Raw genomic sequence first — 27,250 nt, forward strand, 5'->3', positions numbered from 1 at the left:
AACTCGGGAGGTAGAGGTTGCAGTGAGCCAAGATCACATCATTGCACTCCAGCCTGGGCAACAAGTGCGAAACTCAGTCTCAAAAAAAAAAAAAAAATACTTATAGGGAATAATTTTGTGACCTCAGTGAAAATGGACTAAATATCTCATAGTAAGTCTTTTCCATCCTTGATTCCTCATTCAGGTTTTCTGTGGCCACCACATAACCAGATGAGGTGCTCCTCAGCTTCTCCTGGCCACCTTAGGAGAGAATTCCAAAGACTAGGATAGGACTTCATCTTTTATTCTTTTTAAAATCGACATTTTAATTAGATCTTATATTGTTTATGCGTCAGTGAAAAGGTAAAAAATAACAGAGGCTTAAAAGGGGCAAAAACCTGGTGAAGTTGGTCCTTTTTAGTAGTGATAGAAACTAGATAGTTGGTGTTATAGTTTGGTTTTATAATGTTTGCTATAAGAAGAGGCAGTTGATATCATCGTAGGTTTTATTTATGTTTATGGGAGGAAATGACAAAGTTCCAGGTAGGTGTGGTCCTACTTCTATAATGATTCATGTGTGCAACAAAACAAATTTAGCCATACTTTCCCAGACTTTCACTTCATACCCTTTAAATGAACAAAGGACATTCAGATTTTTCATTTCCATTGTGGTAAGACTTATATTCCATTGTGGATGTATGTGGGAAACTTTAAATTGTGACTTTCTTTTTTTTTTGGAGACAGAGTTTTGCTCTTGTTGCCCAGACTGGAGTGCAGTGTCGCGATCTCGGCTCACTGCAGCATCCACCTCCTGGGTTCAAGCAATTCTCCTGCCTCAGCCTCCTGAGTAGCTGGGACTACAGGAGCATGCCACCACGCTCAGCTAATTTTTATTAGTAGAGATGGGGTTTCACCATGTTGGTCAGGCTAATCTCGAACTCCTGAGCTCAGGTGATCCACTCGGCTCAGCCTCCCAAAATGCTGGGATTACAGGCGTGAGCCACCACGCCCGGCCTAAATTGTGACCTTTGAGACTTTTAACTTATATAATTGTCTTAGGGACCCTAAGAAAAAAGAATTCTAAGGTTACACCTCATAACATTCTTTTGGCCTGGGTATCTGTATTTCTAATTCATGATTTTTAAAAGTGTCTTTTCAGCCCTAGGGGATGTCAAAACATTCCATTGGCCTGGGTATCTGTGTTTCTGATTCATGATTTTTAAAAAAGTCTTTTCAGCCCTAGGGAATGTCTATAGATAGATTTTGACTCCATTGAATTCAGTTGTAAAAAGCCATATAATAATCCACTAATCAATTATACAAGGTCAAGTGTGGTAGTAATACACAAACTCCCTTAAACTATTGGAGGCTGAGCATGGTAGCTCACGCCTGTAATCTCAGCACTTTGGGGGGCTGAGGTAGGCAGATCGCTTGAGCCCAGGAATTTGAGACCATCCTGGCCAACATGTTGAAACGCCATCTCTACAAAAAAAAAAAAACCATATATATATATATTAATTAGCTGGGCATAGTGACGCTCTCCTGTAGTCCCAGCTACTCAGGAGGCTGAGGCAGGAGAATCCCTTGAACCTGGGAGGCGAAGGTTGCAGTGAGCCAAGATTGCGCCATTGCACTCCAGCCTGGGTGATGGAAGTGAAACCCTGTCTCAACAACAACAACAACAAATCCATTGGAGTAGTTTAACTAAAGTAGCTAAATAAGGAGATTTGAGGTGAAAGGGTGGTACAATGGTATACCAAAGGAAAAAGTAGAAAGATTTGGGTTAAATATTAAGCAGAGTCAGCAAGAAGAGAGGGGAGTTAAGAAGAGACATCTAAAGAGGAGGCTTAGCATTATGAAAAGTGTCCGGAGATAGCTTGCTTGTGTTTATCAGGGACCACTGAAAAACATGACTGCCATCACTGGCTAAGATATAGTGGCAGAGGCCAGAGCATGAGGAACAAGTAGCCAGTGAGATGACTACACAGGCCGACAGTGTTTGAATTCTCCCTCCAGAGACTTGTCCACAGCTTCTCGTTTACCCAAAACCACAGTCAAAATGTAGCTGACGTCAGAAGACAACAGATTTAGATTCCAGCTCTGCAGGTGTAATTTCACTTAAGATCAAATAGATTAATTATTCCTATATTTGATCAGTTATGCTAAATCTCAGAAAAGATATAGCAAGCTTAGAGCTTGAATACCTTGAGAATCTAAGCATCACTCAAAAGAAAAAAGCATTAGATTGGGTAGGTGCTGAATCACTGCACAGCTGGGGACTTTGAAGTGCTAGAAAACTTGGTGCTTATAGCACTGATGGCTATACTTCAGTGGGGGACAAAGCTAGTACAGTTTACCCTTCCTGCAGAGAAAGGAATTGTTTGCTGTTGTAACCTATCTGGCTTTCAGAAATAATTAGTAGAAGAGATGAGGGGAAAAGTGGTAGATGAGATGTTCATAATATTCCAAGGAAAAATAGTGCATTTCAGTGCTGTGATAAAAGGGCTTTTTTTAGGTTCTACGGCGTTGAAGAACAAGTCATAGAATATAGAGTTGGAAGAGGATTAAGTGAAAAAATAGGACATTAAAAAGTACTGACTTGGGCTGAGCCCAGTGGCTCACACCTCTTGTCCTAGTGCTTTAGGCGGCAGACGCAGGCAGATCGCTTGAGACCAGCCTGGGCAACGTGGCGAAACCTCACCTCCACAAAAATACAAAATTATCCAGGTGTGGTGGTGTGTGTTTGTGATCCCAGCTACGTGGAAGGCTGAAGTGGGAGGATCACTTGAGCTGGGCAAGTTGAGGCTTCACTGAGCTGTGATCTCACCACTGCACTCCAGTCTGGGCAAAAGAGTGAGACCTTGTCTCAAAAAGAAAGTAGGCCGGGCATGGTGGCTCATGCCTGTAGTCCCAGCACTTTGGGAAGCTGAGGCGGGCGGATCATGAGGTCAGGAGATCAAGACCATCCTGGCTAACATGGTGAAACCCCGTCTCTAGAAAAAATACAAAAATTAGCCAGGTGTCTTGGCGGGCGCCTGTAGTCCCAGCTACTTGGGAGGCTGAGGCAGGAGAATGGCGTGAACCCGGGAGGCGGAGCTTGCAGTGAGCCCAGATGGCACCACTGCACTCCAGCCTGGGTGACAGAGCAAGACTCCATCTCAATAAAAAAAAAAAGAAAAAAGAAAGTAAAGTATTGCCTTACCGGTAAACCGGTAAAGCTATCAGCGTGTGTATGAGGTTCTGTTTGGGAGGGGTTGTGGGTAATGTTGACTCTTGAAAGTGTACATAGGTAGAATGGGGTTTTCCTACTATGAGAAATTTTTTTTTTTTTTTTTTTGAGACTGAGTTTCACTGTTTTTGCCCAGGCTGGAGTGCAATGGCGCAGTCTCGGCTCACCACAACCTCCACCTCCCAGGTTCAAGCAATTCTCCTGCCTCAGCCTCCCGAGTAGCTGGGATTACAGGCATGCACCACCACCCTGGCTAATTTTGTATTTTTAGTAGAGACTGGGCTTCTTCATGTTGTTCAGGCTGGTCTTGAACTCCTGACCTCAGATGATCCACCCGCCTCCGCCTCCCAAAGTGCTGGAATTACAGGCGTGACACTGCACCCGGCTGCTTTTTTTGTTTTGTTTTGTTTTGTTTTTGAGACAGAGTCTTGCTCTGTCACCTAGGCTGGGGTGCAATGGCGCCATCTCGGCTCACTGCAGCCTCCACCTCCTGGGTTCAAGTGATTCTCCTGCCTCAGCCTCTGAGTAACTGGGTCTACAGGCATGCACCACCACCCCAGCTAATTTTTGTATTTTTAGTAGAGACGGGGTTTCACCATGTTGGCCAGGCTGGTCTTGAACTCCTGACCTTGCGATCCACCTGCCTTGGCCTCCCAAAGTGCTGGGATTACAGGCGTGAGCCACTGCGCCCGACCAAGATATCCTTAACATTTCTAAAATTGGAAAGTTGTATTCTTGATATATGTTGAATAAAAAGGTAGGACATGTAACAGTATGTATAGTACCATCCCATTAATGTAAGAAAAAGTGTATGCGTATTTGTGCATTGCAGAGGAATCTAAAAGGGTACATCCCAGCCTGCTAATATCAGGGCACAATAGGATAGTAGTAGTCAACTGGAAGAATTTGTGGTTTTTTTGTTTTTTGAGATGAAGTCTTGCTCTGTCACCCAGGCCGAAGTGCAGTGGCGTGATCTAGGCTCACTGCAGCCTCCGCCTGTCGGGTTCAAGTGATTCTCCTGCCTCAGCCTCCTGAGTAGCTGGGATTATAGGTGTGTGGCACCACGCCTGGCTAATTTTTGTATTTTCAGTAGAGATGGAGTTTCACCATGTTGGCCAGGCTGGTCTTGACTCCTGACCTCAAGTGATCTGCCTGTCTAGGCCTCCCAGAGTGCTAGGATTACAGGCATGAGCCACCACGCCCAGCCACAATTTGAGTTTTTAATCAGATTGTTGTTTTTGTTGGTATTTATTTTGGTGATAAAGTAGTTCTTAATATATATGCATATATAAAAGAAGCTTTTTATATAACAATATATCTGGCTGCCCAGCTCACTTAATAAAGCAAATTCAGTATTGTTGAATACTTTTTGACTTTCCTGTTTTCTCTAAACATTTTGATAAGCCTGCCAATCATACTATGTGACTTTTGGGTAAGTTACTAAATTTATGGAAACCTATTTTCTCCTCTATAAAATATCTGTGAGATTGTTGTTAAAATTAACAAGATTAGTAAAATACTTAATAAGCAGTGCATTATTACAGCCAGAAAAAAGTTAGATGTTACAAATCTATGAAATTCACTTATTCCACCGCTCTGAATAATGCCTGCCTGCTCTGTGTCAGGAATCAGATTGAATGTTAAGGAAACTATGCAGACACTGTGGTCCTAGCCCTCAAGAGCCTTAGAGTTCAGTGGCAAAGCAGATATAAAAGTGGGCTAAGAAATAGGAAATAAGTGCAGTCCAGGTTTGTAGGTGCCTGGCATGACACAGGGCACAGAGCAAATGAGTGAGAGTGGCAGAGTCTATCCTGAGGGAAAGAGATGTTCCAGTCTTAATTCACCAGCTAATAAACTTTCCTGTTATAGGATATAAATTTATTACTACAACATTATATAAATGGTAAAAGCTCTCAATTTATAAATTGGAAAATTGTTATTTGTGATGTAATAGGCTACTGATACTCTTATCTAAGAATCTTAACATTTTATTTTGGAACTATGATCTAAAAATTTATGTTAGGCCCCATCCCAGGAGTATGATGAGATTGAAGCAGAAAGGGTTATTGTTGCAAATAACTCCAGAAATACTAATTAGGAATTCTCTTCAGTTGATAATTTGGGGGTTATTCTGACACTAATAGAACTAGTAGAAGACCCAGTATAGTTAGCTCTTATTCCATTAAGCCAGATTTTTAAATGTTTTTAAATTTTTCTTTATTATTATTATTATTACCATTATTATTATTATTAGCAACGAGGTCTTGCTGTGTTGACCAGGCTGGTCTTGAATCTTGAACTCCTTGCCTTGAGCAATCCTCCTGCCTCGACCTCCCAAGTGCTGGGATTACAGGCATGAGCCACCTTACCCAACCAACTCAGCTTTTTGTTTGTTTGTTTGTCCTGGGTCCAGGCTTACAGATTTTTTTTTGTAAAGCAACCTAGGCCAGATGTGTTAGCTCATGCCTATAATTCCAGCACTTTGGGGGGCTGAGGCAGGAGGATCACTTAAGGCCAGGAGTTCAAGACCAGCCTGGGCAACATAGTGAGACTCCATCTTCAAAAAAATTAAGAAATTAGCTGAGCATGGTAGTGTGCACCTGTAGTCCCAGCTACTCAGGAGGCTGAGGTCTAGGCTGTAGTAAGCTGTCATCTACCACTGCACTTTAGCCTGGGCAACAAAGAGAGACCCTGTCTGGAAAAAAAAAAAATTTATATCCTGTTATAGGATATATTTATTTATACAAATAAAACTTTATTTGCAATATTTACTAACAAGATATTTGTAATAATTCATACATTCTTACTGAATAGAAAGTTTTAAGTAATGTAACTCAGTTATGAGGCACATATGCTTAAAGTTACATATAATTATTTTAAATATTTTCCTTATATTCTTGTATTATGTAATGTCATGGTCTTAGTAATTCTTATCTTTTTTGCCTATCTTTTATTCTCAATTAGCAGGAGGGGGAAAAGTTAGGCCTTGTTTAATTTGTGATTTGGAAACTTACTGGGAGTGAGTTTCCTAGTGCCCTATGTGATTTTTGTCCTTTCCTGGTGGCCTCTAGAATTTGCACTTGCTGCAACTTGAACTTACGTTTGTTTTAAAGTAATATGTTTTCTCTTAAGTATTCATACTTTACTATCTCTATAATATAGATAGCACTGAAGATCAAAATAAGCATTTTCCAAGAAGACCTCTCAATAGCTAGATCACTGTTAAGGAAAGCCTTTCAAACAAAATAAGCCGATTGCAGTGGGTCTTGAGTCTTAAGATACAGTGTCCGGGAGAAGTTTAGGGTTAGGATGACCATATAAGCATTTCCAGGAGAAGCTCAGCCGAGAGCACAAAAGTCTGTCCTTCCCCTGGTAAACTACTATAAAAATAACATATGTAGCCCCTGGCAGCAAAGCTCCAGACTTTAGAAAGCCTAGTTAGCCACTAAATCTGTACCAGAAACTCACTGAAACAACTGGCCTGGAAATAAATAAGAATGCTTAAGAGCTAGATGTTTAAATCAGAGCATCTGCAAAAAAGGCAAGTTATACATTTGTAAGGGCCTAAAAGTCACATAAAAATCACATTGGCTCTAAAAAAGACCCAAACTGTTTCTGCTAAGTATTTGATTCCTACTCAGGTTCTCCCATGCTGATGTTTGGTACACTGTGGATCACTAGAAACTCAACCAGAGTGTGCACCCTCCCTTCCTCCTGTAGACTGAAAGGAGTGTGTGTTCAGTCTGAGCTTCATCCCAGCTGGGGATCCGGGGATCAGGGTTTGTTGTGCAGAGGTGTGAGCAATACTTGTCAGTCCGAGTGGCTGTGAGAAGGCAGTGAGGTGTCTTGACAGGATGCAGGACTGGCTGCTTCATCTGGGGAATATCAAGAATGAGACAGGCAAACAGACTTGAATAGAAATGGAAATCCAAGAGTACAATACTGGTATTCTGAGGGTAGGATAATCTTACAGGCAGAGGAGACTGCTGGAATTGGGAGAATGTGTGTTCCCTGGCTTCCTGCACCTTGTTTAGAGGCAGGAGGGCAAAGTGTGTTGTGCCTCAGTTGTTTGACTTGGTCACGGTGGAACTGCTGCAGGATTGCTGCGCAGACATTTCTAGTACTGTACTGTGGGGGTGGAGTCCTTGTCAGAATCAGAAGCAGGCATCTGTTTTAGATGTAGTTGATCTTAGCTGTATTTTATTGAATATCTCAATATTGGCTGACATGGGCCATTTCTGAAGGTTTTTTGGAACACATAGGCAGATTCTGGATTGTGGGCTGGGAGCAAGTCAGCGAGGGCAGGTGAAGCAGGCAGTGTGCCGGAGAGAGAAGATAACTCAAGAGGAACTCAGCTCCTGTGCCTAGTTCATCCAGAGAGGCGGAACTTTGGGCGACCCCCTCTACTTGCTGAGAGGGGAGAGATAAGTGTGTGTGCAGTCAGCCAGAGAGCTCTGGCAGTAACAGTGGTAACAGTGAGAGGTGACCCTGAGGGGAAGGGTGTGGACTGAGACAAGGACAAATGTGGGCCAAGGTGCCTAGTGTAGCCCGCAGAATGAGTTAAAGCCTTCCCTTTGGCTGGCGCCTTCAGAAGTCTGCCACCGGGAGCCCTCAGGGGGCTGGCCCTAGGTTCTCCTATTGCAGTGGTGGTGGGAGGGAGACAGGGCGGGGGCTGTGGCTGAGCTCTCCTCCCTGGCAGGGCCTCTTCCAATCGCGAGGAAGAAAGCAGTTGCTGAACACACCCCCTCCCGGCTCTGCAGCAGAACGGCTGGGCCCTCTGCCTGGCTCGCTCACTCTCGCTCGGCTCCCCCTCCTGCCATCTTCCGTTGCAAAGCATTTCTGGGAGCTGCATGTGGGTGACGCAGCAGCATTGTTCGCAGGCACAGGAAGCCGCGGCTGAGCTGAAGGGCTCGAGAAGGAGCCCAGAGCGCTGCACGCTGCTCCCTCTGGGTAGTCTGAAGGGTCAGAGCTGGACTGCCCTGCCCTATGTGCTCTGGGAGATTCCAGAATATTCAAGTAAATCCGGATTTTCCCAGAGGCAGAATATCTAACTCCTTCAGGAGAACTTCCAATACAGAAAACAAAACAAAGACGCTGGGGAAACTTCACCAAGAGCCTCGGCAGCTCCAGAGCGACGGGAAACGAAAGGTCAGGGGGTCGATCGGCAAACCCTTTCTGGTTTGGGGTGCGTGTAACTATAGGGACTTTTGTCTCAGTGAAGAGGCAGGAGAAACTGCCTGCCGGGCGAGTCCAGGACAATGCTATGTTACTTCGTGTTGCTTGAGCCGTCATTGCACTTGTTCCCTCACCTGGTGGGATGTGCTTTTGAATTGGGTTGGTTGGCTTTTGAGAATCCTTTCCCTCTCTGCCCAGGCACCTTCTGTTCTCTTTCCCTTCCTGTGATCTGTAGGGTGTGGGCTTGTGTTTAAATGTTCTCCCGAATGCCTGGAGCCGAGATAGGCGTCAGCCTTTCCCGCACTCCACCCCCGCTCTCCTATCCCAAACCCCCTCTAGTGAAGGGTGGTGGCTTCTTTATATGGTTTCTTGTAGGGCCTCAGCTGGAGTCTGCCTTTTTTGATGAAAGCAGGGCGTGCTTGGTTGAATGGCCCCAGCAAAATAAGGCTTGGAAGGAAATCTGCATTTCCCTCCACACCCACACATACCCCAGTAACTGAGTCGTGTATGTGTGAACAGCTGCCGCCCCCCACACACACACCGACACAGTTTTCCGCCTACCCTTCCCTATTCCCCACAAAAATCTTGCAGGTAGAATTAGACTTCTTTTGGTGAACAGTTAAGTTCCTTTTCTACTCTTGAACAATCGCAGATCTTACTGTGCAGTCTGTTTTGCTGAAAGTGGAAAGTCCCCGTTTGTGGACAGCTCAGTTCACTTCAGCAGAGGAAATGGGCAGAGTCCTACTCTTCGTCAGTGCGAAGTGGGGGAGGGGAGCCATGCACTCCCTAGCACACATTTTGAATGGACCTGAATTTTTCACCCTACGGAGATTAGGAGCCCATACCAGAGCCTTGTCCCACGTGGCACCACACCCCGCCTCTTCACCCCCACGCTGTATGGTACTAACAGAAAAGGATGCCATAGCAACTTGAAGTAAATAAAACATCCGCAGATGAAATGAGTTTGGGGGAAGGTGAGAGGCATCTGGAGACTTGGCAAAAGGGGATCTTAGTAGAGGAGCTTCTTGGCTATGAGTTAAAGGGTCTTTCTGAGACCCAACTTTGGGATTTGGAGCAGGATCCTTAGGTTAAGAATGAAAATACATAAAAGTCCTGGTCTCCGGGACAGAGCACACAGGATTATGAGAAAAATTATTAGCAATGGCCCAGACTTGCTAACCTGTCCAGGATCAGAGTTTAGTGTTTGCTGAAACAGTTACCATCCTGTACATACATACCTAGGGTAGCCAGAAAAGGAATCATGTAACTTGTCTCCCAGATTTATTTTGCTGTTGGTGTTGCTTTAGGGCTCATAAGGTCAGAAGAAGAAGGATTCCATTATACTAGAAGATTTGGGTTTCAGGAGTTTCTGTCTAAAACGAAAAGATTTGGCCAGGTGCGGTGGCTCATGCCTGTAATCCCAGCACTTTGGGAGGCCGAGGCAAGCGGATCACCTGAGGTCAGGAGTTCGAGACCAGCCTGGCCAACATGGTGAAACTCCGTCTCTACTAAAAATACAAAAATTAGCCGGATATGGTGGCAGGTGCCTGTAATCCCAGCTACTCAGGAGGCTGAGGCAGGAGAATAGCTTGAACACGGGAGGCGAGGCGGAGGTTGCAGTGAGCCGAGATAGCGCCACTGCACTCCAGCCTGAGCAACAGAGTGAGACTCCATCTAAAAAATAAAAATTAAAAAAATATATTTGTTTCAAAATAACAGTCAACCAGTGTGATTCACTTAAGTGGCATTTTCTCACTGTAGCATTGTTCGTAAGTCATTTAAATTTTATTGGTAATGCCATGAGAACTTTTGCCCCTAAGATTGTTCCTTTCCCCCATTTAGAGGAATAAAGGCAAATAGCAGACTCTGTGGGTGTGTATGTGTGTGTGTGTGTGTGTGTGAAAGAGAGAAAGAGAGAGATTTGAGATTGAGATTTCTGTAATCAGCCTTAGAAGAAAAGAGCCCTGGGTTGAATCTGCACATTAGGCTGTACCATTCATCTCATTAATTCTGTATCAGCAAATCATTTTTATGCCACTTGGTTCACATCTGAGAAATGAAGGCAATTACCTGATAATATTCACTAACTGGTGTAGAAAAGTGAAGAAGCAATAATAAAGTTTTACTGTCATATGTAGAACTGTATGAGAAGTAACACTTGTCGCCACAGTAAGTTAGTTGTTTCAGTGTGTTAGTATAATTAGTACACAAGTAAGGGATTGGGAACAAAGGTGAGTTTGAAGTCCTTTCTGCTCCCCCACCACCACCATCCGCCCCCAGTAGAGATGGGTCTTGCTGTGTTTCCCAGGCTGGTCTCAAACTCCTGGCTCAAGTGATCCTCCCACCTCTCACAGGCATGAGCCACTGTGCCCAGCCTCAAAAGTTTTGATAATATTGCAGCAGCCTAAGTTTGAGTTTTCTCCTTCACCTTTGATTTATTTGTTTTCCAGTGAGTCTCTATATGAAGGGCAAATACAGACAGTTGCCACCCTGCCTCCCTTGCTACTCAAGGGTACTGAGGCAGAGTCTGGATGCTGTTCAGGGTGGTTGGCTCTTTGTTCACCCTGCCCTGATTTTTCCTTCTTTCCCCTCCTACCCTTAGATTTTGCTGGAGGAGCTTGCCAACAGCGATCCCAAGTTAGCCCTCACTGGAGTTCCTATAGTACAGTGGCCAAAAAGGGATAAGGTAAGAAACTATTTTGCTTGATCTTTAGGCTGCTTAAGCCTTTTGTTAGTTGATCATTACCATTCTGGGGAAAACAAGAACAACTAGAGGCAGATGGCTTTTGGTGCATTAATACAAACTGACAGAAAATCATTATTCAGTTCTGTTTTGACTTGTAGGTCAGGGTAATTGGCTGTCTTTGGAGGTGACCTCTCTTAACAGAACTATCAAACTGGGAGGCCTCCCTCCAGATTCAGATGCCAAATTGTGCATTTGTGCATCCGCTTCTATCCTTGTGACCAGTTACTCAGCTATCTTCACAGATATGATTGAAAGCCAGTTAAAATAATTACATAGATATCTAAAAGGAGCAGAGTTTTTCTTTGATGTAGTGAGATCATTCTCTCAAAAATCCCCTTACCTTGGACTTTGCAGTGTGGAATGGAAAAGAGAAGAAAGGGGCCGGGCATGGTGGCTCACGCCTGTAATCCCAGCACTTTGGGAGGCCCAGGCAGGTGGATCACCTGAGGTCAGGAGTTCAAGACCAGCCTGGCTAACATGGTGAAACACCGTCTGTACCAAAAATACAAAAATTAAGCCAGGCGTGGTGGCATGCGCCTATAATCCCAGCTACTTGCAAGGCTGAGGCAGGAGAATCGCTTGAACCCGGGAGGCAGAGGTTGCAGTGAGCCGAGATCGCACCATTGCACTTCAGCCTGGGGGACAAGAGCGAAACTGTCTCAAAGAAAAAAAAAGAAGAAGAAGAAAGGAATTACTGTCAGCTAATAAACTGTCAATTATGAATTTTCATGCCTCTTCAGTTTAGATCCTGTATAATTTTTTTCCCATACTGTCCTCTATCAAGGTTATGTATTAAATAAATGATAGCATTCTGATCCTGGCTGTGAATTTGGCAAATAAATGAGGCTTCTGTTTGTTGTTCCCTAGCTGAAACTTGCAAAGCCATCACATTCCAGGGGTGTTTAGGCAGAATATAAAGGTATGGAGTTGAACAGTATATTTAGAGAATCACCTCCTCGACCCTAGTGGGAGGAGTCCTGCTTGGCCTCTGCTTGGCCACAGGTGACTGCCTTAAAACAATTTAGTCATTTCTGGTTGTTGAGTATTTTGTGTCAGAAAAGTGTTTAAGATATGGTAAGAAATTAAAGTAGTAGAAAACATAGTCCTTGTCCTTGAAAAGGTCACCAGCAGGGTAAATGCGAATGCTAAGAAATGTGTTCCACACTTAAATATTATTGAAGTGTCTGCTATCTACCAGTTCGTATGCTTGGATTTGGAGTACTAAAGAAATGAACAAGACTAGTTTCACCCTAAGGGAGTTTACTGTCTTCTTTAGGAGTATAATCTGAGAAGTCAGGATGAGGAAATATTGGAGGGCTCCTGGAGTGACTTCGGTACATGGCACTTAATACAGAAAGCTCAGGGAGGGGTGAATCTTAACAGCTCTGCAAAAAGAAAGGGAAGCAGCTGAATTAGTAGGCCAAAGGGCTAGGACAAGGGCTGGTAAATTTTTCTGTAAAGGTCAAGATAGTAAATACTTTAGGTTTTGTACACCACACAGTCAACAATTTCTCAGTTCTACCATGGTAGCATGAAAGCAGCCATTGATTGGCCGGGTGTGGTGGCTCACACCTGTAATCCCAGCACTATGGGATGCCAAGGCGGGCAGATCACGAGGTCAGGAGATTGAGACCATCCTGGCTAACATGGTGAAACCCCGTCTCTACAAAAAATACAAAAAAATTAGCTGGGCGTGGTGGTGGGCACCTGTAGTCCCAGCTACTTGGGAGGCTGAGGCAGGAGAATGGCGGGAACCCGGGAGGCGGAGCTTGCGGTGAGCCGAGATCATGCCACTGTATTCCAGCCTGGGTGACAAAGCGAGACTCTGTCTCAAAAAAAAAAAAAAAAAAAAGCAGCCATTGATAATACATACACAAGATGAGTTGTGTGTCAATAAAATTTATTCTAGAAACAAGCAGTGGGCAGATCTGGCCGCAGTGGGCAGATCTGGCCATAGTGGGCCAAGCCCCAGGCTAGGTATGCTACCATGTAATCTTCTACCCTCTCCAGTCTTAAAGCAACCTGATATATTTGACCTCACTGCTTTCTCTTTCCAGCTTAAATTCCCCACTCGGCCAAAGGTGCGGGTTCCTACCATCCCCATTACGAAGCCTCACACTATGAAACCAGCTCCACGGTTAACACCTGTGAGGCCAGCTGCTGCCTCCCCGATTGTGTCAGGAGCCAGACGGAGACGAGTGCGATGTCGAAAATGCAAAGCCTGTGTGCAAGGAGAGTGTGGTGTTTGCCACTACTGCAGAGACATGAAGAAGTTTGGGGGGCCTGGACGCATGAAGCAGTCCTGTGTCCTCCGACAGTGCTTGGCAGTGAGTGATCTGCTGGGTAAAGAATTTTGGGGAGGGGTGGCAGTGCCAAAGGAACTGAAATACATATAGTGTAGAGTTAAAGAGACTTCAGAGTTGGAAAGAAAAGGTTTATACTCTCTTTTTGGCTTTATTTTGTACCTTTTTCCCCCAGGTTTAGATAGAAGGTATCTAGTACTAAAAATCCGATTTAATCTTTAGGCTTTACCTAATTTTCAAACAAGAGATCAGCATTTGAAGGGCAAATCATTGCTTTCTTTCCCCTCTTCAAGTAGATTAGAAAGGACCGGGGAGGCCAAGTATAGGCCAACTGAAAATAAACTAGTCTCTGGTGCCCAGGTGGTTGAGTCCTCCTCTTCCCCAGTCATTTTTCCTACCCAAAACCTCCGTTCTCTCCACCCTGCCTCCATGCTTCCAGGTGTTTACTAGGGAATTATAGGACCCAAATCTCCCATCTTCAGTTTAAGGGAAACTGAAATGATAAAGATCTGAGTCAGTTCTCTTAGATTCTATCTTTGTCCTCTTGTAGCCCAGACTGCCTCACTCAGTCACATGTTCCCTCTGTGGAGAGGTGGATCAGAATGAAGAGACACAAGACTTTGAGAAGAAACTCATGGAATGCTGTATCTGCAATGAGATTGTTCATCCTGGCTGCCTCCAGGTGAGGAGAGCTATGAGGGGTTCCTGAAGTCTCAGCTAATGGAGTGAGTAACACAACAGAATGGGACACTTGTGATGGGAGTGCCAGCATCCCTACTGTAGGCCATCAGCTCTGTGGTCACATAATGCAGTGGTCTAACATCAGCCCTTGATGCATATATGTACAATGTGTCAGGCACTGTGTTAGACCCTGAGGATAGAACAGTACACAAAATAGATCCAGTTCCTGTCCTCATGGAGCTTAGAATCTGGACTCTGGATTGGGTATGTAGAGTTCCCAGGCCATAATGGAACTGCATGGTGTGTTTTGGGATGCCTCAAGCCTTTAGGCATCTCTGATACATACTTCAGTGTACCTCTGGATATTAGTTCCTAAGGGAGAGTGAGGATAATAATATCAGATAACATTTAATGAGTGCTGAGTCTGTATCAGACTCAGTGCAGGGCTAAATAGCTTTAAAAAAAAAAAGTAATAAAAAGTAATAAATTCAGATCTCAGCCTCAGAGATTGAGTCCAGCATGGGCCTTGTGTTCCAAAAGCTCCCCTACTGATCCGAATTGTGCAGCCTTTGTGGAGAACCACTGTTTCCTTGGCCTTCTTAGAAAGTATCAGCTAAAATCATGACTGTCGCCTGACAGTGATAATAAGACACTGTCATTCATGAGAAGCAGCCCAATTTCAGAAAGGTTAAAATGTGAAAAGTATACCTTTTATAGATTTTTGGTTTTTTTGAATACTATATAGCAGCAAATCTATAACAGAAACAATAGTAGGTCAGTATTTGGAGGCATTAAGCATATGTTGAATGAAGAACCGGGTTTTTGTTTTGTTTTGTTTTTGAGACATAGCCTTGTGTTGTTGCCCAGGCTAGAGTGCAGTGGCACGATTATACATTTATTCATTTAATGTTATAAATTATTCTTTTTATATATATATATATATATATATATATATTTTTTTTTTTTTTTTTTTTTTTTTTTTTTTTTTTGAGACAGAGTCTTGCTTCTTTCGCCCAGGCTAGAGTGCAGTGGCGTGACCTCGTCTCACTGCAACCTTTGTCTCTGGTGTTCAAGTGATTCTCCTGCCTCAGCTTCCCTAGTAGTTGGGATTACAAGCACGTGCCACTGCGCCCAGCTAATTTTTGTGTTTTTAGTAGAGATGGTGTGTCACCGTGTTGGCCAGGCCGGTCTCGAACTCCTAACCTCAAGTGATTCACCCGCCTTGGCCTCCAAAAGTGCTGGGATTATAGGTGTGAGCTACCGCACCCAGCCTGATTCTTAGGATATTTTAACAGCATTACAATCTTTTTTTTTTTTTTTTTTTTTTAAGACATGGTCTCCCTCTGTTGCCCAGGCTGGAGTATAGTGGTGAGATTTTGGCTCACTGCAGCCTCCATCTTCTGGGTTCAAGCAATTCTTCTGCCTCAGCCTCCTGAGTAGCTGGGATTACAGGCATGCACCACCACGCCCAGCTAGTTTTGTGTTAAGTAGAGTTGGGGTTTCACCATGTTGGCCAGGTTGGTCTTGAACTCCTGGCATCAAGTGATCTGCCCACCTTGGCCTCCCAAAGTGCTGGGATTACAGGCGTGAGCCACCATGCCTGGCCAACTTTACAATCTTAAAAGTTTGTTTGATTAATTATAACTTGGTGAAGATTTAAATGGTGCATATTACATCTATTAACATATCTCAAACCCATAGAATTGGTGAAATAGGGTATTAATTCCATGATGATGATAATGGCTAATACAAAGGGTTTTCTGTATGCCAAGTACTTTGTTAAATTCTTTACACAATGAATAATCTTCACCACAACCCTATAAGGTGGGTTTTGTTGTATCTCTGGCAATTATATTGTTGTATCTCTGTGTATTAGTTCCTGAGGGAAAGTGAAGGTAATAATATCAGCCAACATTTTACAGTGGAGAACACTGAGTCACAGAGACTAGAGCATTAGTCCCTAAACCCAAGCTATCAGAACCTGTGCCGCACTGTCAAGATCAGGTTCAGCACCATTGGCTATTTGGGGCTGGATTGCTCACAGTTTTTCTCCCTTTATGGACCAATGTTGTTGAGAAATGAGTAACTCTTCCCAACTGTGTTATTGGTGGATAAAGGAAGCTTGAGAGACAGGCTTTTAAAAACATCTCTGTCTTCCTATAGATGGACGGAGAGGGGTTGCTTAACGAAGAATTGCCAAATTGCTGGGAATGTCCAAAGTGCTACCAGGAGGACAGCTCGGAGAAAGCCCAGGTAAAGGAACCTTATCAGATTTGCACTGTGACAGAAAGGAGGCATCAAATGTGGGGGAGTCAAATGTGGGGGATTGCTACACGTTTGCCTTTGCATTAGTGTTCACACAGTTTCTCTGACCTAGGAGATTATTTTTGTTTGGTTTGGTATGTTTTTCCTTTGGTTAATTTTTAGTATTTTCTTTGTTAGAGTTTGTAGCATTGTGTTTTGTATTACTAAATATTGTTCCACTTGGGATCTGCAAATTCCTAAGGTCCTTTTATACTCTGGGGCCCTACAAAGAGAGGAACCACGGCTGGGCTATTTGAGGAGAGAAATTAGGTGAGTATGATCCCTCCTGAGGAATGTTAACTAGAGGAGAGGCAGTGGCCTGAGGCAGCCAGTGAGTGCAGCAGTGTACTTGAGCTTCCAGTTAAGCAGGTTCACATTTTTGTCATCTTCACTTTTGTGGCCTGGCAGAAAGCCCTGCCCTGCCCATCCCACATGCCCAAATGTGTCATGTGGAGGCAGCCCCTCCCCCAGAGAGGACCAGTGCTATGACCTTGGCCCAGAGGAGCTGAGGTTGCTGACCAGTGGTTGCCAATAATGTCAAAGGGCCAAAAGGACTGTACTTACTCAGGCTGACAAGGCAAGACCAGCTGTGGACACCTACAGGAGGAGATGGCTTTCCAAGTGCCAGTCTTCCAAGGACCCTTGCACGGGAGCAGGGAAGGGGGCAGAAGGAAATTTTCTTACTTTTTATTTCTTCCCACTTGGATACTAAGACAGTTGAATTTTTCAATCTATTTGTCTTTGAGGGCAAGGATTTTTGAAGTTGACTAGGGCCAAAGTTCTCCTTAGTTCTTGCACTAGTGACCTTTACATGTGTCTTCATTAGTGATGTTGAGTGTTTGCATCTCTGCTGTAGCAGATGTGTTGTTGGCAGATGGCTATGTTTTAGTATTACCTTCTAATACATTGGAAAAGGTAGCACCCAAAAGGTGGTCATTTTCTTCCAACCATAATGATAAAAAAATGTAAGGAGGAAAAGGAGCAGAGAACAGGGTTGTTGCTTAGAGACATAAAATGTCTCCTTGCAAAAAACCTGAACTACTGATATATGGTTCCTAGTGGAACATGTTTACTGGGCTTTGTCATAGCATAGTCATAGTGGGCTCCAGGAAAAGACAAGTATCTAGAGAGCACAAATGCCACAGATAAAGTTGGGGGCTCTTGTGGGATTCCTTACCATAATCCTGAGTGAATCTCTCTGTAGCAACCCAGTTTCTCACAGAGGTTCTTGTTATCTGCTTTATTATTCACGTGGGGGATGGAGTGGAAGACGCAGCCTGGTGGAGTCAAACTTAGACTGTGGTAGAGCTAGAAGCCAATGGTGTTTACCATTGTCAGACTCAGGATCTTAGTTCAAATGGTATATGTGGGCTTTTTCCACCATGAAACAGAAATACGTCTCTTGGGTGAAAGAGGTAAGTCAGAGACGCAATTAAAAATGGTCAGGCCAGGTGCAGTGGCTCACACCTATAATTCCAGCACTTTGGGAGGCCAAGGCAGGTGGATCACTTGAGCCCAGGAGTTGGAGACCAGCCTGGGCCAACTCTGAGGGAATGACCCCCTCTCCAACAGTGACCTTTCTTCTCTCTGGTCCCCTGAGAGCAAGGGAGGTCCACCCTGTCGGTTCAGAGGGTTTGGAAGAAAGGAAGCACTGATGTTGCTTTTCTGGGCCTGTTTTGCAGAAGCGGAAAATGGAAGAGAGTGATGAAGAAGCTGTGCAAGCCAAAGTCCTGCGGCCCCTGCGGAGCTGCGATGAGCCTCTCACGCCCCCGCCTCATTCACCCACTTCCATGCTGCAGCTCATCCATGACCCGGTTTCCCCCCGGGGTATGGTGACTCGGTCATCCCCTGGGGCTGGCCCCAGCGACCACCACAGTGCCAGCCGCGATGAGCGCTTCAAACGGCGGCAGTTGCTGCGGCTGCAGGCCACAGAGCGCACCATGGTACGGGAAAAGGAGAACAATCCCAGCGGCAAAAAGGAGCTGTCTGAAGTTGAGAAAGCCAAGATCCGGGGATCGTACCTCACTGTCACGCTACAGAGGCCCACCAAAGAGCTCCACGGGACATCCATTGTGCCCAAGCTGCAGGCCATCACGGCCTCCTCTGCCAACCTTCGCCATTCCCCCCGTGTGCTAGTGCAGCACTGCCCAGCCCGAACCCCCCAGCGTGGGGATGAGGAGGGGCTGGGGGGAGAGGAGGAGGAAGAGGAGGAGGAGGAGGAGGAAGATGACAGTGCAGAGGAGGGGGGTGCAGCCAGGCTGAATGGCCGGGGCAGTTGGGCTCAGGATGGAGACGAAAGCTGGATGCAGCGGGAGGTCTGGATGTCTGTCTTCCGCTACCTCAGCCGCAGAGAACTTTGTGAATGTATGCGAGTGTGCAAGACGTGGTATAAATGGTGAGCAGGGATTCAGGGGGTCAGGAATTAGGGGTATGGGAGTAGGTGGCAGGTTTTCCATATGAGAACAGCATGCACCTTGGCATCTGAAAGCCTGTGGGGTCTTATGAGGAGTGAATTGACCCTTTTTCCCAAACTTTGGGTCCTGTTTAAAGATGTAGCCTGTTGTACCCGCAGATGTCATTAGGGAACTGGCCATTTGCCTCCTGGCCCTGCTCTATACTTTCCCATGTCTCATTGTTATGGGGAGGGAGACTGATTTGCGGGATAGATTTGTAGTCTGTGATAAAACTTGAGAGTCTTGCGGGCTGAAAATTTCCTCCTCAAGTCAGCTGAACTCATCACATGTTGGTTGAGAGCCTATGATGTTCTAGTCACTCTTCTGGTGCTGATAACACAGATAACCTCACTTAAGCCCCTGACTCAATTACCTCTCCATTCAGTGAGAGAAGTGGGCATGCTTTTCAAGATGAATTTGAAGGTGCTTAACATTTTTCTTCAGTTTTAATGCTCATCCCCCCAAACCTGGATCAGAATTCCCTCTTCCAGCAAGCAGAGTCCAGTTTTGAAGCTTCCTTAATGAGAGCTACCATTTCTTCTTAAGTTGGACAGACACTTGGGGGAAAAAATTCCTAGTGATGATGAACAAGGAGCTTCCCATTGGGCATTGTTGGTTTTTCCTTAAACTCTGGTATATATTTACTCTAGGATATATCCTTTTTATCTGGGTCACACACATCCTATTACAGTAGTGTGGTGTCCTGACCAATGGCATTCACTCAGGAACTTTTTAGAAATGTCAACTGTCAGGACCCTCATAGGCCTCTTAAATCAGAACCTCTTGGGTGGTCCCAGCAGTCTGCTTTAACAAGCGCTCCTCCAGGGGACTCTGATGCATGCTCGAGTTTAGAGCAGCAAAATCTGCTGTATTGTCAGCAGCTTGCTTCTGCCATAGAAGCTTCATGTGCCACTGGTAAAATTGTTTCAGTCTCTAAATAGACCCTATTCTTTGCAAACATGAGTTTATTTCCCAAATCCGAATTAATGTATAGTGTATCTAAATTCTCCTTAATATTTCTCTGTCTAGGGCTAGTAGGACTGCTTGGCTCTACCTCTTGGTTTTCGGGGCAAGGCACATCAGATTCCCGTTATGTGCTGTCTCTCTTCCCCTGCCAACCAGGCTGGGGGGCAGGGGCTATAAAATATTAAATGGAAGCCAGCATGTTGTGGTTTGTGGCCTGTAGATTTGTAGACTGCAGTGGAAAGCCAGGCCTATCCCTTTCAGTTCTGGTCTGGCCTGGCTAGAAAATGTCAGGATAGCACTGAGGCAGAACTTGAGGGTGAGAGAGGACTCTGTAAGCCTGATAAAGAGCCTCTTTTGACCTGATACAGTAATGGGCTGAAGGCAGGGTGAATTGTGGATGTGCTGAGTAGCACCCTGCATTTCAGGCAGCTGCGAGTGATTGACAAGGGAGGGAACGGAGCAGGCCTTCTTAGCTTTAGACAGTAAGAAGTCTAGAAACTTCAAGAGGCTCCCTTATATACACTTCAGCAGGAACCATGCCATTTTAATACAGATGAAGGGGCTATAGACTGTTGCTTGCTATGGGTCCCTAACAACTGTTGTGTTCTCAAACACTCCAGAATAAATCAGGGTAAAGTGGTCAAGTTATATACTATCAACATGTAGGTTTGCAAAGCGTCTAGTTGTTGTAGAGTTCAAGGCAATTTTTTGCCTATTCTGTGAGGCAAAAAATGATAAGGTGTGATCCCTGTACACTTGTAGAATAACGAGCCTCTAGGTACTCTGCTTTTCCCAGAAGCCATAAGCAGCCTGTGATGGGAGCTCCACTGATCAAGTTAATGAAGGCGAGTTCTCTTCCCTTCTATCACAGGTGCTGCGACAAGAGACTTTGGACAAAAATTGACTTGAGTAGGTGTAAGGCCATTGTGCCCCAGGCCCTCAGTGGCATCATCAAGAGGCAGCCAGTCAGCCTTGACCTCAGTTGGACCAACATCTCTAAAAAGCAACTGACATGGCTCGTCAATAGGCTGCCAGGTAAGTGAGCAGCCCTGCCGCTGTCTTTCCAGGGGCCCAGAAGAAGCGGGCAAGAAAAGTTGCATTATTGGCAGTGCTTCTTAGCATCACTTGAGGGCAGTGTAGGGCAGCAGTCCCATGCCATTGTTGCTTAGCAAGAGGTTTACCCAGGGCCATCTTAAGTGTCAGTCTCCCAGGCAGCACTCTGGACTGGCAGGCCAATCACTGCAGTGGACAGCAAAGAGAATGGAATCAGTGTTGCTGCCAGCCCTGCAGTTCTCCTCAGCATAACCACTAAAGAGGAAATTTGAGTCAGATGTTACTTTGGTCAGCTCCTTATAAGCCCTTGTTCTCTTCAGCATTTTGAGCTCTTAGAAAGACAGGAAGTCATTCCTTCTTGTATTGCTCTGGTGGGAACTAAGCAATCAATTTACCACTAAAGCTAGAAGATGTAGTATAGGATACCATGGAAATCTTTGAGCTGGATGACTAAAAGATTAGGCATAGTCCTTCTCTCCTATTAGACTGGAAGTTTGTTCACTTTGCTCAGATCGTTACGGCTCTGAGTATGCTGGGAAACAGTGTATTATTACATGTCTCATTCCATCCATTGCAGGACTGAAAGACCTCCTCCTAGCAGGCTGCTCCTGGTCTGCAGTCTCTGCCCTCAGCACCTCCAGCTGCCCCCTTCTCAGGACCCTTGATCTTCGGTGGGCAGTAGGAATCAAGGACCCTCAAATTCGGGACTTGCTTACTCCACCGGCTGATAAACCAGGTATGCTCTGGACCTGACTTCTCTGTGCTTGTCTTGGGGTAGCTTTGTCTTCCAAACAGACCTCGTCTTCAGAAGCTAAGGTAGTCTCAGATATGACGCTGTGGAAGAATAGAAGAGCACAAAATGAAAACAGAATGATGGACTGTGTAGAAGAATAGGGTAACTATAAGCAGATAACTACCTACAAACAATGGAGTAAGTCCATTTTGTGAGTTGGTGGAGTTTGGGGCCCAGAGAGTGTAAGCCTGAAAAAGTCTGAGAAGGCTTTATGGTGGAGGTGGAGTCAAAAGCTATTTGCATGATGGTCTAGAAAAGTGTGGTGGTATTGGGAGGGGAGGAGCATTCTGCACATAGCCTTTTGCTGTGTGCATGAGGCATAATCTAGCAGCTTGAGAAGAAAGAAAACTTGTCTGGTTTCCTAGAAACTGCCTACACACAGTGCTCACACCCTGAAGGCATGGCTGGGTGTGGGCAGTTCTACTTAACCCCTTCAAGGGGGCCTGGCCAGCAAGTAGCTGTTGCTGCCTGGAGCCTTGAAGCCGGATTAGAGAATTGAGAGTTTTGATCTAGGCTCTTCTCTTGCCTGTACAGGTCAGGACAATCGCAGCAAGCTCCGGAACATGACCGACTTCCGGCTGGCAGGCCTTGACATCACAGATGCCACGCTTCGCCTCATCATTCGCCACATGCCCCTCCTGTCTCGACTCGACCTCAGTCACTGCAGCCACCTTACAGATCAGTCCTCCAATCTACTCACTGCTGTCGGGTCTTCCACTCGCTACTCTCTCACAGAGCTCAATATGGCAGGTATGCCGCTACAGTTGTTCATAATCAGCGGTGCCTCCTGCCTCCAGCCCTCCCTGGAACTTGATCAGTAAACCAGAATGACCTTGGGTCTGTTGATTGACCCACATTAGCTCATTTCTTCACATCTGGACAAGGACATGGATTTCTATCCCTTTTTTAACTGATGGGGGACTGAGGCCTTGAGTAGTTAAGTCGGTTGCCTGTCTGCGCAGCCAACATCCAGCTGGAGTTTGGTCAGCCTTGCAGCCCTTGTGCTTGTTGTCATATGGTGATGGGAGTGAGGCAGCAGGGTCCCTTTGGAGGTGCTGATGGCACTTCTGGTCTCTGAGCCAGGTAGTTGTGGGACAAAGAGGGCTTTTGTTTAGCATTTTGAAGGAAAGACGGCTACAGGAATTGAATGGCAGAGGAAAGCTGTGTGTATGTGAGCACTGTCATTATGTCCACTTTCCCGACAGGTTGCAATAAATTGACAGACCAGACCCTGATCTACCTACGGCGCATTGCCAACGTCACCTTGATCGACCTTCGAGGATGCAAGCAGATCACTCGAAAAGCCTGCGAGCACTTCATCTCAGACTTGTCCATCAACAGCCTCTACTGCCTGTCTGACGAGAAGCTGATACAGAAGATCAGCTAAGACACACCCAGCCCAGACTCAACAGGAAACCGATCTTCCCCTGACTCCCCACCGAGGAGAGCCTCTCCTCGACCCTGCACGGGCTCTGAGGCCAGCGTCACACTCCCTCTCTGCTCTCCTGTCCCTTGAGCCCTTCCTCTACAGGTGGGGCAGAGAGGGTGGTGGACACCAGGCTTACCTGCCTGCTCCTCTCCCTCCTAAGGAAAAGGGAGTAGCAGATTGATCTGAGGGGAAAGCACAGGCTGTGCTGTCGAGGCGCCTGCTCGCTTACTCGCCTGCCAGGAGGCCGGGCTCTCAGTTTGGGGTGTTTGTGCAACCTTCATCTGCACTGGGCCCTGTGCCCCTCCTCCCCATCCATGGTCCCCAGCAGTGCCTGGTTCTGAGCAAACTCCCAGGGAAGAAAACGGCCCTGTCTCCATGGCCAGGTTCTTGTGGTGTCCAGTGCGCGTCTCTCCTCCATCACACTCTCCCGGCTTGCGCAGGAGGGGCCAGCAGCCCCAGGAGTCCCAGACCCGTGCCGATCACACTGGTGCTGTTGAGATGTCCCAAACCTCACGTCCTTAACTGTGCTCTCCCTCCTTTCCTCTCCCTTGAGCTTGGTTCTGCCCAGCACTCGTGCTCGTTCACATAATTAGGTTTCCCACCCCAGCTTACCCGACTTACTTGCTAGTCTCTATGAGGTCCTTATTGCACTTATTGGGGTTGAAGCTCTTCAGAGGAGCTGGAACTGTCTACCCCAGGGACACACCCATTTCGTTGCTACCCAAGTGGATACTGAGACAGGCACCATCTCCTTGTTCCCCCTCTCTCTTTTGCCTCCCACTGACTGCCCTTTTCCATGTGTCTTCATTCTGCCTGAAGAAGGCTTTCCCAGGATGCACGTCCTCAGAGGGAGCAGCCTATCTCCCCCAAGCTGGAGGCGGCAGAGGACTGGGCCAAGCCCCAACCTGCCTCCCAGCCAGGCTCCTCCAGGCCTCTGGTTTAGCGGAGCCCCCTGAGCCCAGGCCTGTGTCTAGCCCCAGTGGCTCACTGAACTTTCAGGGCAGTCAGGGGGTCCTGCTTAGAAGCCAGTCACCAGCCCTCTGCCTGCAGCCATGGAAGGGGGTGTGCATGTGCCTCTGTGTGTGTGGCTGAGTGTATTCTGCGCGTGTGTGTGGAGGGAGGGAGGGAGGGGAGCATGGTGTCTCCCGCTCCACCGCCCTTTGTTGAGCCCCATCAGCTGCCCCCTTTTACTTTGCATTGAACGGCCTGTCCAAAGATCCTCTCTCTAGGGCAGCAGAGAGCTTTTTGCACTTTAAAAAAAAAAGAAAGAAAGAAAGAAAGGTCGGAATTTCTTTTGGGTCAATATTTTTAAGTGTGTGAGGAGATGCTCAGTAGCAGCAGCCTATGGCAAGAGCTTATAAATGATTGATGCAAATTTGCACTCTGCTCCCCCTCTGTAAGGATACTGATAGCACAACCTCTTCTTCCCCCCACCCCGCCCCGCCTTTTGGTCCTCCATCCCTGTCCCTTTCTGGCCCTCTTCCTGTAGCCCAGTCTCAGGCTTTCCTCTTCCTGAAGCCCTACAGAGTTAGGGAATGGAGCCCAGGCACCAGGGGTCTAAAGTGTGAGCCACTGAGAAGAGAGACGCCAACTGCACCCTTGCCACTTCCAAAGCAATAGAGGCAGAGTGGTCCCCTCTTTGCCACCTAGGCCAGTTTTGACCCTGGCATTAACTGGCCTTAGAAGAAACTGGGTCCTGGTAGGGGGTGGCATTTTGTTTGTTTCTTCCAATCTGCTGAATCTTTTGGCTGCACCTTACAAACAGCAGTCTGCTCCCATGACCCTCTGCCCACTTCCATTGGTCTCCAGGCCCCAATAATCTGGGGTTGAAACTTTGAGGAAATGCCAGTGACTTATTCCAGAGTGCCTCAGTTAGGGGAACTTCTCTGTAAAGAACCCTGGGTATTGAGCAAAAACCTTATTATTGTTAATGACCTATAATTGGAAGCTTCCTGCCTTTTTCTTTGGTTGCTCCTGTGGAAAATACTGAAAAGATTACTTTGTTTTATTTTGTTGTCTTTTTATAAAAGGGGAGGTGGAGAGACCCCTTCAGAGCAGGGATTGTGCCGGGAGAGTGCCTCTGACTTTGGGACATTTCATCCACAGAAATTTCCAAGCCAATGGTTTCTTTTGGGTTTTGGTTTTTATGTTTGTTTTTTGGGGTTTGGAAAAACATGCATTTTTACCGTGCACGTAAATTGGTCAGCAGAAAAGGGAGCCCAGAAAAGGCAGCAGATGGACCATGCCCTTGCTGGGTTTTCCTTTTCTTTGGGACTGTGAGGGGAAATGGTTTTTAGAGGTGAGGGTTGGTCCATGTGGAGGAAAGAAGTGTCTCTGTTGGGGGACAGAGGAACCTGGGGAGTCCATCGCATGTCCTACAATCTGCTCTTAGACACGGCCTTGCCAGGAGAGCCTGCCCTCAGACTGCAGGACCAGAACCCCTGCCTCCATCTTTCCAAGCACCGGGGCGAAAAACCACAAAGGAAAGGAAGAAAATTTATATATATATAATATAAAATCACTTGGTGATTAAAAAAATAACTGCTCCATAAATAAAACTCCTAAAGTCACTTATGTTTAAAGGGTTTGGTTGTGTTTTTTGTTTTTCGGAGAAATATTGTAAATATATATTTTTTTGTTGCTGATTTAGAGTCAATCTCCAATGTTGTGCTAAAAAGTTTAAATTAAATGTAAGCATTAAGGGGATAAGTCTTATGCTATCTCAGTTGACACATTGAGGTTATTTTGGGCCAGAGAAGGAGGAAGCTAGTTGGACTTTGTTTTGTTTTCCAAAAGTTCTCCACTATTGGTTTTAGAGAGAGCAAGGACATCTTTCCTCTGACACGTGGGAATGGGTGATATTTGTGTAATAAAATTTTTAAAAGACAAAAAAAGAAATAGCCTCCAATGGGAAATATTTTAATTTAGGTTTTGTTTTTGTTTGGGGGTTTTTGTTTTTTTAAAAAAATAAAAAGGCTTTAAAAACAAAAACTAAACCTTTTCTGCTTCGGTGTGTGCGTGTGAGCAAGTCAGAAGGCTAAGGCCACGGAGCCCTTGCTTCACCTCTCAGCAGCAGCAGCAGCAGCAGAACTAGGGGGCATGTTTACTGCTTGGTTTTCCTTAGCTTATTTTTTAAACACCAAAAAGCAGCAGTTGCTTCTAGAAACACAACGTTTACTTCATCAAGGTGAACTTTTTTTTTATTTTTATTTTTTGAGATGGAGTCTCGCTCTGTCGCCCAGGCTGGAGTGCAAGGGCACAATCTCGGCTCACTGCAGCCTCCGCTTCCTGGGTTCAAGCGATTCTTCTGCCTCAGCCTCCGGAGTAGCTAGGATTACAGGCACTCACCATCATGTCCAGCTAATTTGTGTGTGTGTGTGTGTGTGTGTGTGTATTTTTGTAGAGACGGGGTTTCACCATGTTGGCCAGGCTGGTCTTGAACTCCTGACCTCAGGTAATCTGCCCGCCTCCACCTCCCAGAGTGCTGGGATTATAAGCATGAGCCACCACGCGCAGCCCCAAGGTGAACTTTGTAATGGATGTGAACATTTTAAGTGTGAGATTACCTGACATTCTCTCACCCAAAAAGAGCAGCCCTGCAGAGGCACCCAGTGGTACACTCCTTAGAATGGGCTGCGGCATCTCTAATCTTTCATCCCCACAACTGCCAAGCCATCAGCCAGGGCCAATTCCATCTGCTAAAGCTGCAGAAAGTCGCTGAGCAGGGTCTGGCCCAGGCAGGCTGTGACCAGCGTGTCTCCCACCTCATCCTACTGCTGCTCATCGCCCAGCACGTTGAGTCCAAGTTTCCAGTCTTTAAATATGTGCGCCAGATGCTGCCAGAGAACTGCCTCCTTACCTGACTGCTGAGTCTCAGGAGGGCTGCAGTCCCATCTGGGAGGGCCTGAGCAGGCTTCCATCACTACCTCCAAAGGAATCTGGGGATCTCCGCCCATCCTATTCCCCAAACTGATAGTAAAGGACCATCTCCGATTCTGGAGCACAGTCTAGAAGTGGACAAGGGCATTGCACAATGGGCTGATTTAATGTTGGTTCCCCCAAGGACGGATATGGATGTGGCCATGTTTGGATGTTTCCAGGGAAGGAAAAGTGTCAGTTTTGCCCCTAAATATCTCAGA

General features: G+C 46.0%; 1 protein-coding gene across 2 annotated transcripts in view; it reads left to right on the forward strand.

The window, feature by feature from the left end:
* Positions 1-26,102, forward strand: part of KDM2A (lysine demethylase 2A) — a 145,738-nt gene extending 119,636 nt beyond the window's left edge. The window contains exons 1-10 of one of the 2 annotated variants that reach the window (XM_008954149.6): positions 964-8,356; positions 10,986-11,069; positions 13,187-13,456; positions 13,983-14,114; positions 16,277-16,366; positions 18,100-18,812; positions 20,708-20,871; positions 21,467-21,625; positions 22,217-22,432; positions 22,888-26,102. In XM_008954149.6, the coding sequence (XP_008952397.1) occupies positions 8,195-8,356; positions 10,986-11,069; positions 13,187-13,456; positions 13,983-14,114; positions 16,277-16,366; positions 18,100-18,812; positions 20,708-20,871; positions 21,467-21,625; positions 22,217-22,432; positions 22,888-23,069 (2,172 nt within the window). In that variant the 5' untranslated portion in view covers positions 964-8,194 and the 3' untranslated portion in view covers positions 23,070-26,102. Of the gene's footprint in view, positions 1-963; positions 8,357-10,985; positions 11,070-13,186; positions 13,457-13,982; positions 14,115-16,276; positions 16,367-18,099; positions 18,813-20,707; positions 20,872-21,466; positions 21,626-22,216; positions 22,433-22,887 lie in introns of those variants that run through there. The other variant, XM_003828711.6, reaches the window with a different exon arrangement.
* The last annotated feature ends 1,148 nt before the right edge of the window (positions 26,103-27,250 follow it).

The sequence above is a fragment of the Pan paniscus genome, chromosome 9 (assembly GCF_029289425.2).
Source record: "Pan paniscus chromosome 9, NHGRI_mPanPan1-v2.0_pri, whole genome shotgun sequence".
NCBI lineage: Eukaryota > Metazoa > Chordata > Mammalia > Primates > Hominidae > Pan > Pan paniscus.